We start from the raw sequence: 23,429 nt of genomic DNA, 5'->3' as shown, positions 1-23,429 counted from the left end.
CGAGTTAAATCAGGGGCTGATGATGTCATAATGATGCCATCTGCGATATCTCAGCTTGGGCTCGCGCATGTGCAGAGAGGCTATTGAGTTGCATTATGGGAGGTGTAGGATACAGCCTTTTTTGAGCCACAAAGGACTAAAAATAAGGATATGTCACCCTCCACTGCTTCAATCTCACATTTCAATTAAGACATCTAATACTAAATTGCTGTAATGTCCCTTTAAATACACAAAGACAAGCAGGGCAGTGTGTTCGTAAGCCATTGTCAAAGCTTTATTGTCAAAGAAACAGCTTGAAGTGTTACATATAAAAAAAAAAAAAAAAAATTAAATCATGCCTTTTCACCAACTTTTTGTCCACCTACAGGCAAACAGTGAAACCTGCCTCATCACCCACTACAGCTGTGACAATTACACTATTCTGACAAATCATGGTTGAACTCCTAATACTATAACCAAGCTTTGGGCTCAATTATTTATCATGACCTTTTGGAAAATGGGCAATGCACCCAAAAACACCTTGCATCGACGACAGACAAGACCGGAAAGTTGTGGTTCAACTTTATATATTTTAAGCAGAATTAAAAGGTATTGAACAGGAAGGATGTTATACAGATGTGCCACCACTGGGTGACAGCAGAAGATGCGACAGCACATTTGGTACACCTCACTAAAAAAAAAAGACAGATCTAAAACTGAGTGAATCAAGTGTGTTCATCCTCTAATTTTACTCTTTTATTTTTGTCTGTGGTCACATCAACACAATTTGACTTGAGGTGCAAGTCCTGTTATGGACCTTATGATAGCGTTAAGCATAAACTATTATTACAATCAAAGTCCATAGAGCTTTAGCTAGTTAAGGGTTAGGCAATAACTATTTTTAATACTTTTAGCAGCTGTTAAAGCAAACACTTGGGGGGGAGGGAGGTGCACATTTTCACATTTTTCACTACTTTTATTACTTTGCGAAGCAGAAAGGGCCAAAATATTTGAAAATCACACAACAGGGTGGAATGCCTCTTTTAAAGTGAGGTTCAAATAATACATAATATTACATAATGGACCCTTTGGTTAAAGTGAAGGCCTGGCCTCTGCTAGAGACTGAAATCGAAACAAGAGAAAAAATAAACAGAGAGAGAAAAAGAAGGTAGTCATAAATACAAACTTGGTCTTCAGAGAAGCAAGTGATATTTCGCTGTCTCCTGGGTGAAAATGTCAAAGAAAATGTGCGTGTGTGCGTGTGTGTGTGTATGTGTGTATGTGTTTGTGGGGGGGTGTGACCGTTATACAGCCACATGTGGTTGGCCAGAAATCATCAGGCATTTTTTGAGCCTTTTCTGGAGAATATGTGGCCAAAAGTGCCGGCTGAGCGGCCTGACCGGGGAGAGGGCTCGGGGAGTATGGTGGGGGGGGGGCAGAGAGGGCCAGGGGCCGTCACCCTCTCTCGTTATTTACAAGGGTACGTGGCTGAAGAGGTAAGACACTGACTCGCCGTTGTGGGTTCTTCTGATCGCCTCCGCAAGGATCATGGAGATGTCAATGACCTGGAGGAGACAATGAAGGCGTCATGTGGGGGAAAAGAAAAAGTTTCTCCATAATGTGATTTCTGTCCACTGTCACATGTCTCCTGGAAACGAGACCCCTCTTACAAATATTTTGAGGAAGTTATTCATGAACTGAACACAGAGACAAAGGAAGGAGGGTGTCATGTGCTGTACAGAAGTATAAGATGTATAAATAAACAGATTTGCTGCCACTTCTATGAAAGAGGAACAGCAGCATTTTCTACCAGATAAACATCTGAAGACACAGTAGATAATGTGTTTCAGATATTAATGTCAGACCAAAATAAATACCTCGCGCTGCTCAAGTCTTGGTAGGGCCTTATAAAAGGAAAGAAAAGCATTCCACATATTCCAGGGCAGAAAGTGATTGTGCGTGTTTACCTGTATTTTCGGGCACGCCTTCATCTTCTCTTCCTGTGGGATGGTGTTGGTCACCACCACGGCCTCGAACGGGGCGTTGTTGATGCGAGAGATGGCCGGACCGGAGAAAATACCGTGTGTGAGGATGGCGTAGACCTTAATCGCTCCCGCATCGATGAGCCTGAAAGTTAAAAACACATTTCAGGTGATTTGAGATGAATTTCTTCCACTACTACGCGGAAATAAAAGCACTTAAATGATACCGACTTGTCAGCGGCGTGGCAGATGGTGCCGCAGGTGTCGGCCATGTCATCCACCAGGATGGCCACACGGTCCTTGACGTCACCCACCAGCACCATGCGGTCCACTTCGTTGGCCTTCTTCCTCTCTTTGTGGATGAGGGCGAATTCCACGTTCAGACGGTCGGCGATGGACGTCACGCTGGAAAGATGACAGGAAGGAGGCAATGAGGGCGAGTGAGACCGAACCTTTATTTCTCAATCAAACCAGTTGATTAATCATTGTCATCTTCAGGGAGTGCAGAGAACTGCATCAAACTGAGCAGATCAAAACAAACTTCTGCACGTCTCAGAATTGAATTAGAGGCTTTAAACAGGAGTCGTAATGCACACAAACTGTCTACAACTCATTCAGATTACAATATGCAAGACAGCAATCTACCCTGCAATAAGAATGTAGTGCTATTTAACCAGTTATATCTTTGATGCTTGTGAAACGCCGTTGGGTATCAGCGATCTTACCGTTTTGCTCCGCCGGCGTCTGGAGACACGATAATACAGTTTTTCCACTCAGGAATGTTTTCTCTGATCCACTGCAGAACAGCAGGCTCTGCGTACAGGTTGTCTACAGCGATGTCGAAGAAACCCTTAAAGAAAAAAAAGAAAGTTGAAACAAAAGACAGCCCAGAAAACAGAGGCACAGACGTTACTGTATTCAATGTACTGCAATGTAAAGAGCAACTCGGAACTAAAACCACTTTTAGAGTTATTTTCCTCTGTCCTCTACACCACACACACACCTAAACTATCTGCGATTCAATGCTCGACCTCTTATTTCTCCTATCTGCATCATGTCCATGTGCACAAGTAAGACAATAAACAAAACGGGGACCCACACATAACAATAACACTACTAGTGGCTGTAACCACATGCCAAGATCTTCTTTACCCATTCACACAGAGTTGTGTAATTTGGTGTAACACTGTGTACTGACCTGGATCTGTGAGGCGTGGAGGTCCATGGTGATGATGTGGTCGGCGCCAGCCACAGACAACATGTTTGCCACCAGCTTGGCTGATATGGGTGCTCGACTCTGGGACAAGCATCAAGACACAGTCGCTTGAGGTGAGTGAGTAAGAAGAAAATATCAAAAATACTGTTCACCCGGGGTTTTTTTCGATTTTTTTTTTTTTTCGATTTTTTTTTTTTTTTTTAAATGCAATGTCGGGAATTCATTGTTATTAAAATCATTTTCTGAGAATCCGCAATGCCTTTCAAAGAATAACTCACTCAAAGTCGCTCATGGTCTCTTGATTGGTCTGCATTTGACATCAAGTGGTTTTCAGCCCGCCTGCTCTCCTCTGCAGGAATTGTCTTTTGAATATTTTTGAAACAAATCTGGAGCTACTATAAAAACATCGTCCTTGTGTCGCCCAATATTTGGGTTTCAATTAACTAGTGGTTCCTGTATCAACACATGGTTGGAGGTATTAGTTGTGAGTGCTGATTTGAACTCTCACAAATTAGACTCCTGGCTTTACATCTGAACTTCAAGGACTCGAGGCTGTTGGGCCAAACTTCACCTATGACCTTTCCATTGTGGTGCCTTACTCTAAAAAAAATGTAGGCCCTGCCGCCGCCCCGGGCTTGTTCTGTTTAGCTGATGTGTTCACTCTAGAAAGAAAAGCCAACAACCGCGTAGATGGACGCGTCACGCCAGGCGCTTCGGGGCCTGTTGACAAAACACTCGTCTACCTGGAAATGATGTGAGAGCTGTGTTTGTGTGAGCGCTCAGAGAAAAGGCAGAGTTTGGAGATTCAGGCCGACTCGATGTTTAAGACCACGGGATAAACTGAAGACCTGAGTCTGACGAGTTGGAGAGATAATCAAGACATTATATAACATTTCACAATTAGTTGAACTGTCCATTTGTAACAACTTTTTGCTGGGTATAATGTGCAACGCTGCTCTTACTATTTCAACAAATATGTTTTTTTTACTCTTCATCTTGCGATTTCCCACATCCATAAAAAAACTGTCAGTTTTGTGAAAATTAAACTGAAGTCTGTAAAGCGGCACGTTTTACCAAGTGAAATCTGCCCCTGAAGTCAACATGTGGATGACGTAAGCCCAAGTGTTTGCAGAGCTTTGTGTGAGGGTCACACGTTACACCCTCATGTGAGTAAAAAGAGACACTTCTTTGGAACGTACTGAACTGCATGTACAGGCAGAGTGGAAGAGAGGAGGGGGGGGGAGAGAGAGTTGATAATAATTCACAGGAAAACTCTCTCTTTCTCCTTGTGTGTGAACAAGAGCTTTCCTTTCACTTCATGCGGACCTGATTTCCTGCTGCAGTTACATTAACAACTGAGGCGACGTGAGATAATGATTTACAAGATAAGCAGGCCGCGTGAACCAGTTTCTCAGCCCGCTGGAATGTCTGATGTGTCCATTTCAGATTTTCCGAGCGCGGCAAACGGCTCAAATTGCACACGGGAGTGCCGCAGTAAAGCTGATGTGGAGTTTCTCATTAATACATGACTGCGAAATAAGTTAACATGTCAACCTGCACTGCTGGAGGGAAATAATAACATTCAGCATTCATTAAAAAGGCGAAGCTGCGGTGACCTGTTTTGTCAGATTTACGACTTCTTGGAAGTTCAGGTCAACAAAATCAGAAAAGGATGCGGCTAATCAGACTAGCAAACATCCAGCAAACAGCACAGCTAGATTTAGGACTGATAATCTGTGTGTAAGTGTGTGAATCTACCTTGTCCTTCTTGTCCTGCCGGGCGTAGGGGAAGCAGGGGATGACGGCGGTGACGCGGGACGAGGAGGCGATCTTGCAGGCGTTGATCATGATGAGCAGCTCCATCAGGTTGTCGTTAATTTCGCCGCAGCCGCTCTGCACGATGTACACGTCCTCGCCTCGGACACTTTCCCCGATTTCCACGCTGTTGAAAGACACAAGTGGAGGAAGAAGGACACGTTTTATTCCAGGGACAGTGTCAGCTGTAGGGTTAAAAAAAATAAAAATAAATCAAGATTGGAAATGTTAAAGTGATATGAATGTTTTAAATGTGGATTTTGAATCCACAGGAAAACAACAACAACATCCTCAACTCCTCATTTACAAGTACCGACATGAAACGATTCTTTCCAGAATTAAACGTCATACACTTTATTATCAGCATCAAAAACACATCTATGAGCAGAGAGTGTTCATCCACTCAGTCTCACTCAAACCCTGTATAATCAAGGTTCAGTATAACAGATCAGCCTTGAATGTTTAACTGATATGGGCCGAGTCCCTGCGCTGATCCGAGGATGTTTGGAAACGCTCACATACTCTCACTCGTGTACAGTGTGAACCTGCCGGAGACACCGAACCCAGACCAGGCAGCATGTGTGTGAAACATTCCTCTGTGGGAGACGACCAGGTCCATCCCGGCCTCGGGCATGTGATCAACCAACACATACAGCTGTTCAGGGTGAGAGCCGGTCCGCACAGACAGTCACGTGAGTTTTTTTTTTTTTTTTTTTTTTTTTTTTTTTTTTTTTTTTTTTTTTTTTTTTTTTTTTTGAAAGGAGGGGTCAGCACTGAGAAATCAGTCTGAACCCTCCTGTAATGGTCGCAAACCGATGCAGCATTATTATTATTATTACTAACAGATCATCGCAGAAAAACCCAAAACCATCTGATGAACTCGAGGGGAAACAGTTCGTTTTCACTGGGACCACAGCCATAACCGAAAACAATCTGCAACAGCAGCAACGCAGCTGGCAGTTGAAATGTTTGGATACTGGTGCCAACACAACACCGCCGCTTCAGTAGATAGCAAAACTATACTTTTTCCAATATAACATGCTTTTCTACAAAACTCTTTACTCATTTATTAAAAGAAGCCAACAAGTTCTAAATAATTAAGTTCTAAACACAAACAGCTGACAAGAAGTCTGCCTGAATAAAATCTGTCCAAAAAAAGTGGCTACCTTTAGACTGAATTCAGGAACTATCTCATGAAAGAACAAGTCAACAAGATTACTAAGCTAAACGATGCCAACTTTCTCTGAGCTGTGGACACAGCTTGGCCTGTTCCCAAAAAGAATAAAAAATACAGGTGCAATACCCAGCTGCTAGAATTTTGATTCATCTACAGGAAATTAATCTGCAACTGAAAAAATGTTCAGGAGACTCATTGGTCGTGAAAATAACAGTTAATTGTAGCTGTATTTTAGTCACAGATTGAATGACACCTTTACAGTCTGCTGATGACAACAAATATTTCCTTCCAGTGCAAATCTCAGGTCTGCATTTCCTTCCTTTGCACTGTCCTGATACGTTTAACACATCTATACAGGAGCTGATTAAAACTTCTGTTTTGACAGAAACAGTGAGCCGACCTTATGTACACGCATTAAGGAAAGACGGCCACCACCGCCACCTTGAACAAAACATTTCCTGCCACAGGTGCTAAAATTAAACTGCAGTCAAGGTGACAAAACGGGATGCAAAAAGCAACTATACATGCAAAACACAGTGACATACATTAGGAGGAATTATGTCCTGACACCAAGCAGCTCACTGTCAATAAAATCTTTATTTGGATATTCCTCCTTGCGCAAAACAAAAAGTATTTTATTCCCAGGAATCCACTCTGCTTCGGCATGTGACCTCTGCAGGACATCTGACAAAGCCTGTATTGGAGCTATGAGAAGAGCTGCTATCAGTGTACTCTTCTCACCTCCCTGTTAGTGTGCAAGGATGAGAAAATAATTGTTTTGCACGTTGTGTCGCCCAAACAGCTGCAGTTCCCGAGAGAGAAACCTCGGCGGTGATAATCAGAGTTTTCACTGGATTTTAAGAGTTGTGGGTGGAAACATCACCAGCAGAGAGGGTCTTATAAAGAGATAAAGATGCCACGGCACCTGTTAAATCCAGGAAAACAACAGTGTTGGAATGCAATGGGAAGATTACAACACGACCTACGCAGTTTGGTGGATGCAGGATGCTTTTACCCAGAGTGCATTACAGTACATTGAGAGCATCAGTGAGTGAATCCAGTGGGAATGAAATCCAACTTTGACAATGTTAAAGCTGTGCTCACTGCATCACAAAGCACATTAATGCAGAGCATGGTTTTCCTATTACTGGATCAGACAGAATAAAATACACTTGATAAGATAAGATGGCTGGCAAGCTGAATGGCCAGATCCTCAGCCACAATTACATTCAAACAGAGTTCAGCAAATAGGCCAGCATGAATCCAAAAGGTCATCCTGCAGGAGGCTTCAAATCAGCAACAAAGAAAGTCAAAGTAATAAAAGTCCTTTGAATTGCTATTGTTAAATGAGGCTAGCTGCTAGCCTGCAGACACTGATTGGTCAACTTGGCTGCTCTGGAAATATGCACAAATCAAGTGCATGTGATTTAAGCATTGGACAGTTAACTAGCTTCCCTTGCAAAACAGGCAGTAATGAGAGCTAAACTTTATTCTAGTTTTACCAGAGGGCTTGTGCAAATTGTCATATTAGAGACAGTACTTGACATTTAATACCCCTGAGGAACTGCAAGCACTGTGGTTGTTTATATTGTGCAGTCCAACCCTGTTTGGTGTTAGTAATTGCAGTGAGATACGTTCTCGTCTGTGGTTAGCCAGTTAACGTAAATCCACGTCTAATGACAGTAAGCTAGATAGCACCCATTATCGGACAACCTAAAAACTTTGTTTACTGTGCTTATTTTCCGTATAAATTGGATAATATATGCATCTAAACTACAGTGTTCAATCAGCTGTGCCAAAATCTGTATGAATTAAGTAATATCCACAGGTTTTCCTGGACGTACCCAGCTAACAGTAGCCACCTAGCTAGGTGCAAGCATAAAGGTGTTACGTCAAATTCTGTATGCCAGTAACAATCTGTTCCAACTTCAAAATTAGAAACTTCATCGCTCATATTGAAGAGTTTAACAGGATCACAGAGAAGCAGCGATCCAGTTTTCATACATAGGGTTGTTCCAGATAGTGAAGACGAAGAAGAATAGGCTTCAGGAAGACTTTGGGCTTAGGGAAGACACAAGTACAAATTTTGCCCTCCTCCATATTCACTCATGACACAGGAAACAGACGTAGTTTAACGTTAGCTTCGTTAGCATGACACGCAACCACATATAACGTTACATTTTACAACTTCGCTGTTTCTGTCAGGCTGGTTTACTTTAACGACTTCAAAGTTAAGCAGATTCTCTGATAGAAAACTCAACGAAAAAGCTGTCCGATATTGGACACACCGAATTTAGCTAGCTACAAGTGTGCTAGCCTGGTGTGTTTACATGTGGCTAGCTAGTCACGTGTAGTTAACTATTGTTAGCTTCGAGCTAGCATACCCACATGGGGGCCAGCGAAGCAGAAGCAACATGGGCTTCACCAGCAAAAACATGCATCTCATGCGTCGTATACAAAATTAAAAGTCTACTCACCATGTCTCCTGGTTGCTGAATTTCTTCGTTATCACTTTGCCGAGCTCCAGCCCCAGCCGATCAGCTACTTTCTGAGACAGGTCGTGGTGAGAGCTCCCGCTAAAAAGCACGATGTTAGGCATGTCCGAAAACCTGGTGCAGTTTGCTCAACAAAAGAAAAGAAGACTGAAAAAAAGAATAAGACGAGTATCCCCACTTAAGGGTTACAAAAAATGGAAAATGAGGTTGCTAATGTTGCAGCCTGAGCATTGCACTGGTGCAGCAGTTGGGACCGTCGGCAGAGAGGAAATATCAGGTCAGTATTTGCATGGTAAAAGGGAAGTGCCCTCTCCTCATTGGACAGTGTAGTAGTCCCACTGACACATGTACACTTACAACAAAAAAGGCCGATTTCCAACATTTTTTTTAAAGACTATTTGAAATGATGCTCTATGTTCTATTATATTTAGATTTTTTTTTAAAGCACTCGTTTCCTTTAATACTATATGATCATCTTACCAAAATAAAAAGTCCCATTTGTTAGGCTGCCAGGATGTAAGCTTGTGAAAACCCTCCAAAGTAATTGTTTATTAAATATTCCTATTCATTTCTAATTATCTAACTATTATTAATCACAAGAGGAACAGAAATATATTAATTTCCTTTTTAAATCCGCCCATTAATTAAATAATGCATTCAATAAAACCTTTTCTCATATTTTATATTTATGTAACCCTGTGCATCTGATGCCTACATCCTCTGTTTATTTTATCCTTTGCTTGTAATTATTCTTTTATGAACTATTAATGATTCTCTTCAGCCAGCAGTACTTGCATGTGATCAATACTTTTTGATCAAAAAAGCCTGTTTCCATCCTCTTTTAAGATATTTTTCTGCTGGTTCTCTGTAATAATAAACTGAATATCTAGACAGTTTCAACCAGGGCTCTTGGAAATAATAAAGGGAATTTATTACCATTTAGTGACATTTTAAAAACCAAACATTGATCCAATAATGAAAAGTTCTTTTTTTGCCTTTAGTTTTGAAACTCATCACAGAAAATTTCACTGCACTCTTGCAGCCAGAGAAATCAATCAAATAAGCTCAACTCATACAGAAAAACAAAGGAGGTCGCCTGATAGCTGCTGCTTTGGACCTTGCCTTCAATCCAGCGTGCACACTTGTGATACCGGGTCTCGTAATTAGATTTCCCACTCAGAGAGAAGTCAGCTGAGACTTTGTGCTCCTCATATGTCTCCTCAAACCAAAGACCTGCCTTCTTCACTCTGGTGACATACTTTATATCATCATTACTGTCATGTGCTGGGCAGCTAATTTACTCAAACTTGAGGAATTAGAATGGTAGAGATTCTGGAAATAGCCAATAAGAAATGTGGATGGTTTCCCAGCTGTCTGGTCTTTTTAAAATACATTTCAGGAATTCCACTACAACCAGTGCTATTGATTATTTACACTTGGACTGTGCTAACATGGACTTTGAGTAATCATTTCACTGAGTTGATAAAAGCAGAAAGACGCCAAACGGGGACACTAAAGAAAAGCTTCCTCAGGCCTTCTGTCATCTGATAATCTGACTCGTATGATATGAAAATTCCTGAAATGGCACCAAAAGTTCCCCAATCTTGACCTTTTTTAACCCCTGAACAGCTTTTATGTACATTAATTTCATGCAAAAAAAGCCAATACAACCACAGATGCTTGTATTTTTCAGAAATATATTTTATAGATGATGTCAGAGATGAAATGTCCAAAGCGTAGGTCCCAAAGAAAGATAACATTTTTCATCAATAGAGACAAACAACAAACAAAAAATAACTTTTTAATCCATTTACATGTAAACCAAGAATTGCTCTTGAGCCACAGTGGTTATATATATAGAGAACTGGCCGAGGTGGGTGTGACAATCAAACGACGATGCCCTTTTTTTCCAAACCTTCTCTCAACTGATATCCGTCATTTCTCTACCGTTAATAGTGCCCGTTTAAAAAACCTTTTGAAAGAGGAACATTCTTTGGGAGAGTCTTTTTTAAGGTGTGAATGTAGCAGAGGTTTGGCAGAGCACATTCTCTTAAACACAGTCCATACATGTTGTTAAGTGCTGAATCTTGTTAAAATCACTTATTGGAAACGATATTCAATAAGAACAATATCAAATGTTTCTCAGTGGAGTCATTTGGACAAAAGTCTTTTGAATTGTTTGAACACCAGAGAGGAAGAAAACCGTCCCGCCTGGTGCTCTTGGGGGAGTTGCTTTGGGAGGTTTTGCTTTTTAAGTCCTCCAGTGTTCTTCTTCTATTGTGCAAATACATTTTTATTACATAGACAAGCAGGCATGCTGACTCACAAACCATGCAAAGAGTTAAAGTTGGCGCGAGCAGACAGCAAAAAAGAAAAAGTAGTATTAAAGTTTCTACAAAAAACCTCAAATTCATCTTAAATAAAAAAAAATGTTAGGCCAAATTAAACAAGTAACAAGTGGAATGTTTTGTTAGAACATGAAAAAATATCAACTTAATCTCAAATTTTACAAGTTTATAAAATGATATCAACTTAAAATAATCATGATAGTCGTCTTTAATCAGGTGTTTAACAAAGCAGTTGACAAATGGGGGTTATTATTTGAATGTAATTTCTACTAGTAGTGTCAGGTTGGTTGTATTCAAGCAGGAAAAGGGAAGAGGAAGAAACTGATGTTATGGACAGTCGAACGTGACAGTGCAACGCATGCTCAGAGAGAGATTGTTAAAATTATCGGTTAATGTTTTCCATCCAAAACTGGTTACAATTCCGCTTTTCTTGACATCCGTGTCTCCGTCTTTTCTTTTCCCGCCGAGGAAAACTTAGCTACATAAAACGGCCTCTAAACCTCTTTTTTTTTTTTCTTGGGATGTGTGATGTTGTCACAGTCGAAAGGTTAAGTGCATATCGCCCATGCACAAGAGGAAAAATGTATCGATTAGGCAACAAAGTGATCAAATGTCTTACTCTGAAGGTTGTTAAAAAGTCAATTGCAGTGCCATATAATGACCACGGTTCAGTTAAGGGCAACAGTGCAGTTGATGACGAGTTAAATATGCTGCTTTTTTTAAGTTCATGGAGTAATATCATACACCATACTGCTTTTCGCTCACAATATCATAGCTGTCATTAGTTAGAGTACATTTATAAATTTTCCATATACAAATCTCCTATAAACAGTACATGTTATAAATACACAAGTGATGAAAATGCAGAAGGGCTTAGAGAGCCGTAGAAAGAAAGAAAGAAAGGAAGGAAGTGTTGCTCCTTATTTTTGATAAATACAAGAAAGAAAGAAAGAAAGAAAGTTTCTGAACAAGAGGTGACAATAGTACTAATTATGTGAATGGCAGCCCTATAACTATCCAGAAAACGGATAAAAACACAGAACAAAATCTATGGATGAAAAAAGTTAGAAAAATAATCTTGTACAATAAAAAATAAAAAGTGGACACGCTTACCAAACACATTTTTGATATTGTAAATCGACAACTTGATGTGGAAATCATACATGTAGATACAAACAGGCAATACTCCATTACTGCCTCTCAAAATATATTCAATTCAATATACATGACTAATGTTTAGCTCACACCAGTAACCAAGGTAGTTGCCAACCGGCAAAGCATGGGAGGTCGATCAGCACAGGTAAAGAAATGCTCACTTGATCTGTGAAGGATTAAATTAGTAAACATTGAACTGGGTACTGGGAGCCTTATCTGAAAAGGGCCAATACGAGAAATGTTTGTCGACTTGCCAGCTAAGTGGAGTGAAAGTACTACTGTATATGCAAACTCATGCTTTGGCTTTTCTTGCTTGGCTTTCTCTTTTGGATAACATTCAAAAATCTTGCAGAAATGTCCGGTCTCTCTGCTCAAACGCATGCTTTATGTGTTTTACAAAGCAATGATTTCGGTTAAAGGGAAGCTACATTAAAGGCTAAACCTTTTTGACAGTGTTCAATCTAATTTCCTTGTTTGAAGGTCTCCATGTTTGCACCTTTTTCTACTGAAGCTGGCAACTACCTTTACAAAGCGTTTACTTTTTTTTTTTTTTTTTTTACAGAAAAATAGATCCATCCAAAAGTAAAGTAACTCTTCAAGAGAGGCTGTGAGAGACATAAATGTTGTCTTCATCACGATCCAAGTAAACATGCTGAAAGATTGTTTGCTTTATTTTTGTCGTTCTCGTCCCCGAAAGGACTTGAAACTCTCCGTCTCCCGCCCTCACACCGCTTCCTCAGCGAGAAAAATCTTTTAACTTAAGGCAATCTTTTCCTGAACAATCCTGAAATCCAGCGGACCCTCCCCAAGGCACTCCTCTCACTCGTCAACCCTCAACGACAGGCTGGTCCAGCAAGGTGACAGTCTCACCATCAAATCTTTGTAAGAGCCTACTCAAACTTCGGCCGACCAAAGTCCACAGTGAATGCATCTTGTAAAATATTATCTCAGTTGCCGCGATGCCCTTATTTTGTCGGGAAAAATAGTTGAGAAAAGAGAAAAGAAAATCCCCGAGCTGCGTTCGACAGCTCGGGACGTCTGCTGTCCCTGGTGTCCATACTGTGTGTGGTCAGAGGGCAGCTGTGTAAAGCACCGTATGTTTCTGCAGAGGTGTTATCACACCTTTCTAAGGTGAGACCTGATCTCGCCCCCGCTGCAAATACACCCGCCCGCTGCCTTGGTCACTCAGTTAGCCGCTGTGCGCTAACGTGGGGGTGCGAAGACTGACAGAAAAAAATGAGTGTCTCTGAGCGAGTGCCGCCAAAGCAGCGCTGTTATGTTTAATATGTTTTTTTTCCCAATTCAGTCCTCTGTCTCCTGATTGGCTCCCTACTCTGAGGCTGAGCCCACCCCCTCTCCCTCATTTTGGCTGAGGGGCCGCCAATCAAGGTGACTGACGTGGTGAGTGGGGTTAGGGGGACTAAATGAAGGGATCAGTCGTGACTCTTCGCAGCTCAAAGAGGCGTTCTCCGGAGAGGTCAATAGTAACAGTGTGACACCCTCGTTTCCCGCCGTTACAGTGGTTCCTCCTCCTCCATTGGCTCTTCCTCCGGCCTGGCGAGAAAATAAACAAGACATATGAACAGATATGAAACCTCGGGCTAGCCAACACACCTCCTACCAAACCACCTGTAAATTGGCATCTTGCACTGCAGCTATACTTTACATGCAGATAACCTCCTGACCTTCATGGACTTAGGACTCACAACCCGCTTTCTGTTTGTCGAGCATGTACACTAACTCAGATATATTCTCTCTTCTTCACCTCTCACACACTTTTTGAGAGGGACGTCTCTAAATGTAGCTGTAGGTACAAAACTCTAAATTACAGAAGCAATTGGCTTCACTTCGACTGAACTAACAGGTCATTCACCCATGAATCCTTTAATCATTCCTTATTTCCTCATTTGAATGATCTTGTATTATGGGCATCTGTGTTAGTGGCTGGCTTTGACCTGTATGCTTTTTTTTATGGAATTAATATTCTCTTGTTATTATTGTTCTGCATGCTTAGAAATGGTTTCAAGAACTTAAATATATTGAAATATAATGATCCACAGATGAAAAAAAGCCCTTTTGGTTAACTGGTTAACATGAATAAATTATATTACATTTTTTAATTTTGAGGTTTCCAGGGTGAACATTTTATTTTCATCTTCTCAGTTAATAAATGTGAAAACCTGAGCTTAGCAACTTTTTTGTTTGAGCTTGATTTGTTGTGATGCATCTGTTTACTTCCTAAATATATAGTAAACCCAGAGGCGCAGTTTGTGAACAGGCAAGGCAGGCACCCGCTTCTGGGCCCCAGGCTGTTAAGGGTCCCCTGAGGGCTGACAAACTTAACTCCACAGCAAAGTGTCAAAATGCGGCTCCCTCCCCCTTAAACAACCAATGGATGATTTGCAATGACATCTCAGTGGGAAACCTCCCTAAAGGGGCTTTATCTGTTGATGAACACTGGGCTTATAATGTGGGTTATTTACAATGTGACAACATGGAAGTTATTTAGTTTAGTTTAGTTATTTATTTTGGTTTTTATTGTTCTTTATAATCTTTTTTTTTTTTTTAAACAAGAACACTTAGAATTAATGGTCATTAATGGTGTCCCTTGGCAATTTTTTGCCCCACCAGACTCAAGAATCGCCACTGAGTAATCCGGATGGATGACTGCCATACAGTTGACTTCAACCATACCTACAGTATTAATAACATTTTTCCAACTTTACTCATTCTCTCTGTCTCTCCCTGCTGTGGTGATCTTGCATCCTTTACCTCTGATCCATGGTGTTGGTGTTGGCCACGGACAGAGAGGCCATGGCGCTGACGGCCTCAGCCTCCTCCGAGTCTCCTCTTTTGGCCTCCAGCAGGGAAAACCCCAGCCGCGGTGAATAGCGGTGCACAGAGCGCCAGTACTTACCTGAGAGGATGGAGCAGTGGTGAGAAGATAAAAAAGAAAAAGAGAAAAGAAACAGAGGGAATAACTGAACCAGACGGTGGAGCAGGGTGAAGGATGTCTGTGCTTGAAGGTAAAGTCTTCAGATAAATGAGCTTGGCCCAAGGTGTGTTCAATTATTTACAAAAAGCAAAAAAAAGATCCATTTCCTATTTTCACAAGTAAAGTGAAGCAAGTAAAAAATCTCTCATAAACATACAGTAGATTTGCTCTTTGTTTTTGTATGATTTCTTTTAATATTAACAGTTTGTGACTTCTGACTATTGCCTCTATTGCCTCAAAATATCAGTAACCTGTGAAAAAAAGACAATTGTGTGTGTGTGTGTGTGTGTGTGTTTATCATTGTCATGTTACTGAGGCAGAACTCACTGTGAGTCTCTAAAACTTTCTCCAGAGAGCGCACAGCGTTGGGGTTGGGCCTCTGCTCGAGGACGGCCTTTGGCAGCGGGTCCAGCTGCACAGAACAAAAACACACACAAGAGAATGTAAACACAAGCATGTTAACAGGCTGCACTTCTGATACGTTCCACAAGGAGTCGACCTGGAAATGCTGCACCACGTAACATCGGTTCTTTCCACTGTCAGCTTGTTGCCTGACTTGATTTGTTTGCCTAATGAGTCACAAAAGATTCCTTTGTGATTTTAAAAAATCTTCCTCTATTAATTCCACCACTGTCTCTGTATATCATCACACATCTGGAAGAAGTAGGAGAACCACAGCTGGAGTAATGATACATTTGCATGGAATTAGTAGGATCCGAGCAGCTTTGTCCTCACCACGATATAATATTTTTGCAGTTTTTCTAAAATGTATTTTTATTTTCATTCCGTTTCCAACGCAGCAGATTAACATGAGATTAAAATAAATGAAATATCTACTTATTAAAATGACTTCATTTGGGTTTGTGGGCCTGATTTTAACACATGAGATGCCTGGCTAACACCCAGAATCCAACACTCTGCTTTGTCCCGTTCATTTCATTTCCAGCTTCAACCCTTTGATTTAGCATAATGAGGATTAATTAGGATTCAGATCTTGTGCGTTGGCAAAGTGACCTTCTTACCTCCTGGCCGAGCAGGGCGGCCACGCAGGCCTCGGAGGCGTCACAGATGGCGGTGAGGTCGTGACCCCCCTCCAGAGCCAGGACCACCCGGCCTCCAGCGAGGGTCATCAGCTGCCTGGTCAGATATCCAAAACCTGGAGAAAGGTTACAGGAAGGTGGTGAATGTATGTAAATGAGTCTGTGCGATGTGACAGCAGTTGAATTTAATTTACATTTTAGCAGTTTGTCTCCCCGATAAACACGAATTCCAGCCTCTGTCAGTCTCACATGTGTTTTCTTTGTGCGGTCAACTGCTAGAGCACGAGATAAGAAACACACAGATAATCTCACACTCACATTTGGACGTTAGCGTGTAGCCACCCAGAGGTGGGGGGTGTCCCTCCACTGCATCGAAGCCTGAGGAGACCAGCACAATGTCCGGAGCAAACTCATTGGCTATGGGCATCACCACTGACCTGAGAGCAGGAGGGTGGAGAATAAAGATTATACACTGTAACAGCCAATATTTCAATGTGAATGGAGAAGATACTCCCAACAGAATAAAAATGGGATTATTATCTATTTTATGACCCAGAAAAGATTTCACCAAGAGGGGGGTTCATCTTGGCTACTTCCTCTCATCATTATTCATATACATACACCTTTTTTCAGTTTTGAAAACCCTTTAAAACTTGTTTTCCACATGTACACAATGACTCTGATGTTGGCATAACAACCAATTTGATGTATAAAATCACTGGAAGTGTAAGTAGGACTAGAGCTGGAAAACCCTCTCAGACTTGTCAACTGAAGCAGAACTGGTTCGTCTGTGTGTGATTTGGCCAGAGTGTATCTGGTACCTGAAGGCAGCCAGGTACTCTGCATCTCCCATGGGGGGGTCAAGGCCTCCGGTGAAGGCAACATTGACGTTGAACCCGACTCCAGGACCACTGCCCACCTGCAGAGAGAAACACCGTCGTGATATTCATATGTACATGTCTACTGGTTGCTGGCTGTTCAGTTTGCCTTGAGCTAAACATAGATGGTTTGTTTTTTCAATACCACTCCAATACATTTTAAATACCTGTGGAAAACGAACTGTTGTTTAATGCATTTGGCTTTTGCTTCTGAAATGTGGCGACCATCTGGTTTTCTCTTTATCTTCCTCAGTGTAAAATAAATATGTTTGGATTTCGGACTATTTTCTGACATTTAATAGACTCAACAATTAGTAGATTAATTAACAAACTAATCAACGGGTTCATCTGATGAAAATGATCATAAGTTACTGCTCTAAAGCTATCGTCATTGCATGTAACATCACAACTTCACCAATAGTGTTATGCAAGTTTTTTTTATCTTAATATGCTACATGTTAAGACAATGTGTTGTTCAGGTCTGATGACAGTTGCTGTAACAAACACAAGCGCACACACACACACACACACACACACACACACACACACACACACACACACACACACACACACACACACACACACACCTCGTCAGGTGCCCCGCTTCCAGGGAAGAAGTTGCCGTCATCATAGCGATGAATGGACAGGTAAAGGACATTGGGGTCATCGTAAAACGCTTGCTGGGTGCCGTTGCCATGGTGAACATCCTGAAGGTTGATAGTACACACATGATATAATTAAGAGCCTTTCAATGCTTCTTAAAAGCAGATGAGATTCAAATAAAATCTCACAGCTCCTCACACACTACAGAGATGTGGTGACTCAAGCGACTAACCCAGTCCACGATGAGGATCTTGTTGACGCTGAGTCTCTGCTGCAGCAGTTTGGCTGCGATGGCCACAGAGTTGAAGTAGCAGAAACCCCTGAAACAGCAGCAGAAGGAGGGAAGGCTGAGTCGTCCTGTTTGTTATGAAACTGAGCCGTGCCAAAGCACTTCCCTGCTCCATTTTCATGTTTTTATAGTGCACTTTGAAACACGTTGTGAGAGGGATATGAAAAATAAATAGAGCAGTCCTTGAAACAGCTGGCAGAATAAAGGCACTCAGTACTTTATGTGCAAATAAACTCAATGGTTTATGTAATTTCTATTCCAGACGCTGGTATTTGTATATGCATAGATTAAGTGTCTCCAACTGAGTGTGGTGACGGTTGTGGCCTTACATGGGAGTGCTCTCCTCCGCGTGGTGTCCAGGAGGGCGGACCACAGCGAAACCGTTCTGGAAAGACAGACAAGCACTGATCACCACTCAGTGTTTCCTCTGCATTTACTAAGTAGTGGTGAACCACTGCTAAAAACACTGTTATTTAGCCAAACACAAAGAGGAGTGACTGCAATGTTTAGAAATGCTGCTTCTGAATGGGAGACTTAAACCAGACTTAAGCTAAAGACAAAGACTAAAGCTATTATAGCAAGAGGAGCACAGCTGTTAGAGCTGCAGCACCACTGTAGCATTAAACTTCAGATAACAATACAAAGTCTATGAGAGGTTTAAAATGATAAAGGAGCCAAGGCTTTTATCTTGACACTGTAGATTGAGATAACAGCCAGACAAGTGTGACCGCGGTTACCTTCAGCTCTCCGGTAGCCACTTTGAAAACAAGCTCCACCACGGAGCCGACAGCGAGACGAGCCGCGCTGGAGGAGTGGACCTCGTTCCAAATGGTGTCGCTGTCCACCTGCAAACACAAAACACAGTTTCTCACTCATCTAGAAAGACAAGGACGGAAGTTAAGAGTTGCTTTAAACTAACTGAGAAAGGTGCAGATTTACCTATCAACACACACACACGTTATTACTTTCCCCTCCTCCTAATGTTAATACGTTTCAAGTGAATTAGTCATTTATTAATATTGATATATTTTCTGCTTGTGCACTTTTGTTTTCTTTATCAAATTAAAACTTATTACTGCACTGTAATTAATGCATTTTTTTCTTTCCATTTCTTTTCATTTTAATTCATTTAATTCCACTTCAATTGAATGTGTGTTTTGGAAATGTTCTAATGCATTATGCATCCCTTCTGGAAGGCATTATGAGCTGCCTCTGTGTTTGAGAGGTGCAACACATATGAACCCATATTCTCTCTGTCAAACAATGGCTTTTCTGTATGAGGGAGAGGCATCATTATAACATGTGTGTCAGTTTTATATCACGCTGCAAAAATCTATAGCTGTACTTACCCCCACTCCTCCGCACGGTAGCCGTACAAACATGGGAGTGATTGAACCTGGTGATCAGGACATGAACATTAAATTACTTAGTGAATACAAATGAAATTGTGAGGACTGCTGATGTAGTGTGTGTGTGTGTGTGTGTGTGTGAGCTTACAATCAAGTTTCTGTCGGAGAGGGTTGGTTCCATACAGCAGGACGTGGGCTTCAGAGTGAACCGTCTGCAGCTCTTCCAGAGTGGCCTTCCTCCCACGGATACACTACACACACACACACACACACACACACAGAGGGATACAACTCTCATATGCAGTTTACTACTTTGCTTGATGTTCAGTGTGGAGATGTTTCCAGTCTTAACGTACCTCACACTGCGCTCTGAGTCCAGTCTCCTGCAGCCGCGACCAAATGCTCTGAATCCGTCCTGCGTGCTCCGGGTGGCTGTTGGTGTTTCCACACATACACTGGTGCTTCTGCATTAAAGAGTCATACACCAGACCTGAGGAAACACACACACACACACACACACACAAACATATTTCATATCATGTACTCTTTTACTTTTAAGTCACGCTGACCATTTTGTTTTTCTCATCAGATTACGAAACATATTAGTCGTGTTTAAAAGTGAAGTATTGGTGCCTAAATAATGCAATTTACAACTGTGAAAATCCATCTTTTTTGGAGCACTTTACAGATGGCATGTGTCTCAATGATCCTTTACTTTGAAAAGCAGAAGCAGGAGGTCAATCATCTCTGCACGGCTGAAATATTACATTCTACAGCCTGATCTTCTCCTTCTCATGCCACTTTTTTTCTATGGAGTTTGGAACGGAGTGGACACATGCAGTAACTGTCAAAATATTTACCAGCTTCATGTGATAACACTTATCAGTACAAATGTCTGCTGCTGGTAGGAGTGATTTCGTCCTTAAATCCCTTTAGTATTTTCATGTCTGAGAGGAGTAAAGAGTGGGAGAGAAAAAAAAGGTTTGGTCGAGATTTAGTCATCTAGTCATTATTATTGCTTTTAGATGGAAACCAGAACCATTAAACCATTTCCTGGCCAATTCATCAGCTTTTTGGATGGAAACTGGAGCCAACAATTTCTCAAATAAATGCCTGAGGCAAACCAGAGGGGGGCTACTATTGTGGCGATAAATACTACTGGCAGCTAGACTACTATTTATGATTTAAAAAGGATACAACCATGAGCAAAAACATCCACAGGTACGCAGACATTAGGAAAACCTAAGTGATGGAGTATTGCGATGCTGACCTGTGGTGAATCGAGGTTTGACGGGAGGATCAGGGGCTGGGACACTGATTGGGAAAGAGGAAGCCGAGGCCGGAGACGACTGGGCCCTGGACAGGGGGCGGTGTCCCGGGAAGGAGATCGACAAGCCAGCAGCCTCCATGGAGGCCTGATAGTTTCTCAGCTGGTGAATCCGCTGCTGCTCCAACAACAAAGCCTGCTGCTCACACACGCACACACACACACACACACATGCATGCATGCACGCACACACACACAAGCACACAGACACACACACACACAAATAAAGAAGATGAAGGCTCCAGTTGTGATGCTCAGGTCATTTTGTGAAACACTTAAAATGTAAATGTATTAGAGGACTAAAGGGAGGAAAAATACTTTGACTTATTTCATACTGCAAGTGCAACTTTTGGCCAAAAGATGGCAGCCAAAACAAACGCTGCAGTTTTGCAGTTTTCCCTCTTCATTTAATCACATGGCTGCAATGGGACACAGAGCAACATTTTCACAGCCCAAATTACATTTCTGTGTGTGATTTTTTGGAGTTTTCACCTCTCCAGGACTTTCTCAGAACACCTGCGATACAGATGTGTCAAGCAGAGATGGAATAAATCCAGTGAAACATCATATTGATTTCTCAGCCTACGTTGTTTTACAGCTGTAAACCAGAGCAGATGTTTTTCTTTACCCACTCCCCATCCTCTACCTGTCTGAAGAGCAGCTCCTGCTCTGCCTGCCTCTCCCGCTCCCTGTGCTGCTGCATGGCCTCCTCCTGCAGCTCCTGTGGGTCGAGGGGCTCCTGCTTGATGGTGACCCCCGGCGGCAGAGCTCCCCCGTCCTGGTGCTCTCTGAGCTCCTCCTCCGTCTCCTCAGGGTGGCTCTGGTGCTGACGCCCAACAGGTGACTCACTGGGTTTGGCCATCATCTACAAGACCCAGGTGGGGAGAGAAGAGAAGAGGGTGACGTGAAATTTATTACACAATCAAAAAGCAGGATGTGACAAATCCCCTCCGATGTGTGAGGCTACATTCAGACAAACAAGCATGCTCTTCTCTGAATCAAATTCCTGGCAGATAACTCCTTTCTCTGGAGCATTCTTCTTTTAACAAGCTTAATTTGGATTACTCAGTCAGATTGGTGTCTTGCTCATTTCAAACCTATCCGTTTTAATTGAATATGAGTGGCCGCTCTGCCGACTGTACTCCAGGGCAAAATGTGTCTCGTCGAACAGAGACATTCCACACTCCCCGTTGTGCCACTTTTCACCGACTCATTCTGGGGCCTGTTGTTAACCGAGCAGTGATTCAATTGTCTATTCATTCACTGTCACTGACATGAACAATTCAAAGTGCCATTCAAGGCTGCAGAGCGCTCGCCTGCTTGTTTGTGAGTGTTTATGGTGCAGAGACGAAGAGAACAAGTGTTTGCTGGAAGTCTCAGGAGTGGGCTATATCTACAGGTGTGTGTAGGAGGGGGTGTACATGTGTGTGCGTGCGTGCATGCGTGTGTGTGTGTGTGTGTGTTTCCCAGAGCTGCAAGCCTCTGGGTCCCTTGGCTCTGTGCCAGGGGACACAGCATTGACGTCAGAGCATTTACCAGCTCTCATTCAGCCCCCCCCCCCCTTCTGCTCTACTGTTGTAACACTCCCCCCTCATTTTTTACCTCCTCCCTCGAAACACCACCACCCCACCCCACCCCACCCCCCCTTTGCTCTAATTTCCCTCAAACCTCTTCTTCATCTGGTTCAAACTGATATTCATTCATTTGCTCACCAATCACAAAAGCAGTGGGTTTCTGTTGATCTATCAGAAAAGAAGAATAAAAGATGTGTAGAGCTTCAAGCTATTGATTCTTGATTATGTGATCAATCAACTGGTCAATAAAATGTCAGAAAATAATGAAAAAAATGCCCTTAACAATTTATTAGAACCCAAAACATCTTCAAATTGCTTTTTTTGTCTGACCAACAGTCAGAAAACTCAGACATATTCAGTTTATTATCATGTATGACAAAGAAAAGCGGCAAATTCTCACATTTGAGAAACTGCAACGAGTACACTTTTGGGGTGTGTGGAGGAAAAATGACTGAGGCGGTTAATCTATAATCAAAAAGAGGTGCAGATCTTTGAATTGGTCACATTTAAGGCTGCAACTATGAGTGAACACTGTCTGTATTGGATTTAGGGATGTACAAAACTGATCTGTTAGAGTGGTATCGACTGTGATGCTGTAATTTCGCCGAATTTGACAAATTCTGTAACAATGCAATCTCATAAACTGCTTCGAACAATATAATTAAAATATGCACACATGCTTCGAGATGTAGTTAAGAAGTTTTGTGTAACAGTCACAGCACACAGCCAAGAAATAACCATCCATATAACCCCCCTGTAAAACGGGTTAAACAAACAGAATGTATGTTACCTTTGGGCAGAGCGAGGCTAGCTGTTTCTCCATTTCTGGTTTTTATGCTGTGCTAAACTAAGCTAAAGTTAGCGAAGAGAACTATTGGATCACTATGACTCTGTTTTGGTATCAGAGGCCTTCAAACAGGGAAAAGTAGAAAATCTTAACAGATCAGAACTGTTGTCAATCAAGTAATCAAATAATGGACTATTGGTTTCTCCACCATTATAAAACTCTTCACCCTCTTGTATTCTGATTAACTCTAAAGAATAAAACAAAGCTTGATGAGGACATTTTCATTTTAGACAAAACTCCTGCAGAATCCATCCTTGTCGAGCCAGAGGCTGTTATAGAGATGTTTGTGTGAAAAGCTGCCACTCGAGAGCTCTGAAACATATGGAGGGAGTGAGTGAGAGAGAGAGAGAGAGAGAGAGA

General features: G+C 41.9%; 2 protein-coding genes across 2 annotated transcripts in view; both read right to left on the bottom strand.

Moving 5' to 3' along the window:
* Positions 1 to 245: 245 nt before the first annotated feature.
* On the bottom strand, positions 246 to 8,948 carry prps2 (phosphoribosyl pyrophosphate synthetase 2). The gene is made up of 7 exons (XM_022765556.1): positions 8,647 to 8,948; positions 4,936 to 5,119; positions 3,160 to 3,258; positions 2,687 to 2,811; positions 2,193 to 2,366; positions 1,947 to 2,106; positions 246 to 1,544 (listed from the first exon to the last, which is right to left on the bottom strand). Exons 1-7 carry the CDS (start codon positions 8,766 to 8,768, stop codon positions 1,452 to 1,454), a joined length of 957 nt encoding a protein of 318 aa, XP_022621277.1. The 5' UTR covers positions 8,769 to 8,948; the 3' UTR covers positions 246 to 1,451.
* Positions 8,949 to 11,196: 2,248 nt separating this feature from the next.
* Positions 11,197 to 23,429, bottom strand: part of LOC111236691 (histone deacetylase 4-like) — a 51,945-nt gene continuing 39,712 nt past the window's right edge. Inside the window, exons 12-26 of the mRNA XM_022765515.1 lie at positions 21,295 to 21,513; positions 20,592 to 20,787; positions 19,678 to 19,811; positions 19,470 to 19,572; positions 19,322 to 19,368; positions 18,710 to 18,817; positions 18,302 to 18,357; positions 17,916 to 18,003; positions 17,668 to 17,787; positions 17,024 to 17,121; positions 16,521 to 16,639; positions 16,185 to 16,318; positions 15,490 to 15,574; positions 14,940 to 15,084; positions 11,197 to 13,721 (exon numbers count right to left, since the gene is read on the bottom strand). Of these exons, the coding sequence (XP_022621236.1) occupies positions 13,682 to 13,721; positions 14,940 to 15,084; positions 15,490 to 15,574; positions 16,185 to 16,318; positions 16,521 to 16,639; positions 17,024 to 17,121; positions 17,668 to 17,787; positions 17,916 to 18,003; positions 18,302 to 18,357; positions 18,710 to 18,817; positions 19,322 to 19,368; positions 19,470 to 19,572; positions 19,678 to 19,811; positions 20,592 to 20,787; positions 21,295 to 21,513 (1,692 nt within the window). The 3' untranslated portion in view covers positions 11,197 to 13,681. The remainder of the gene's footprint in view (positions 13,722 to 14,939; positions 15,085 to 15,489; positions 15,575 to 16,184; positions 16,319 to 16,520; positions 16,640 to 17,023; positions 17,122 to 17,667; positions 17,788 to 17,915; positions 18,004 to 18,301; positions 18,358 to 18,709; positions 18,818 to 19,321; positions 19,369 to 19,469; positions 19,573 to 19,677; positions 19,812 to 20,591; positions 20,788 to 21,294; positions 21,514 to 23,429) is intronic.

The sequence above is a fragment of the Seriola dumerili genome, unplaced genomic scaffold (assembly GCF_002260705.1).
Source record: "Seriola dumerili isolate Sdu_G_001 unplaced genomic scaffold, Sdu_1.0 BDQW01000716.1, whole genome shotgun sequence".
NCBI classification, from domain to species: Eukaryota; Metazoa; Chordata; class Actinopteri; order Carangiformes; family Carangidae; genus Seriola; species Seriola dumerili.
The sequence above is the reverse complement of the archived record's forward strand: the minus strand, read 5'-3'. Positions and strand labels throughout refer to the sequence as shown.

Bases quoted from the DNA above. Each gene is read 5' to 3' on its own strand.
- prps2 (XM_022765556.1), bottom strand. From the start codon at position 8,768: ATGCCTAACATCGTGCTTTTTAGCGGGAGCTCTCACCACGACCTGTCT. The intron at 2,367-2,686 runs GTAAGATCGCTG...TCATCTTTCCAG, and splicing joins GACGCCGGCGGAGCAAAACG to CGTGACGTCCATCGCCGACC. The intron at 1,545-1,946 runs GTAAACACGCAC...TGTCTCCTCCAG, and splicing joins AGGCGTGCCCGAAAATACAG to GTCATTGACATCTCCATGAT.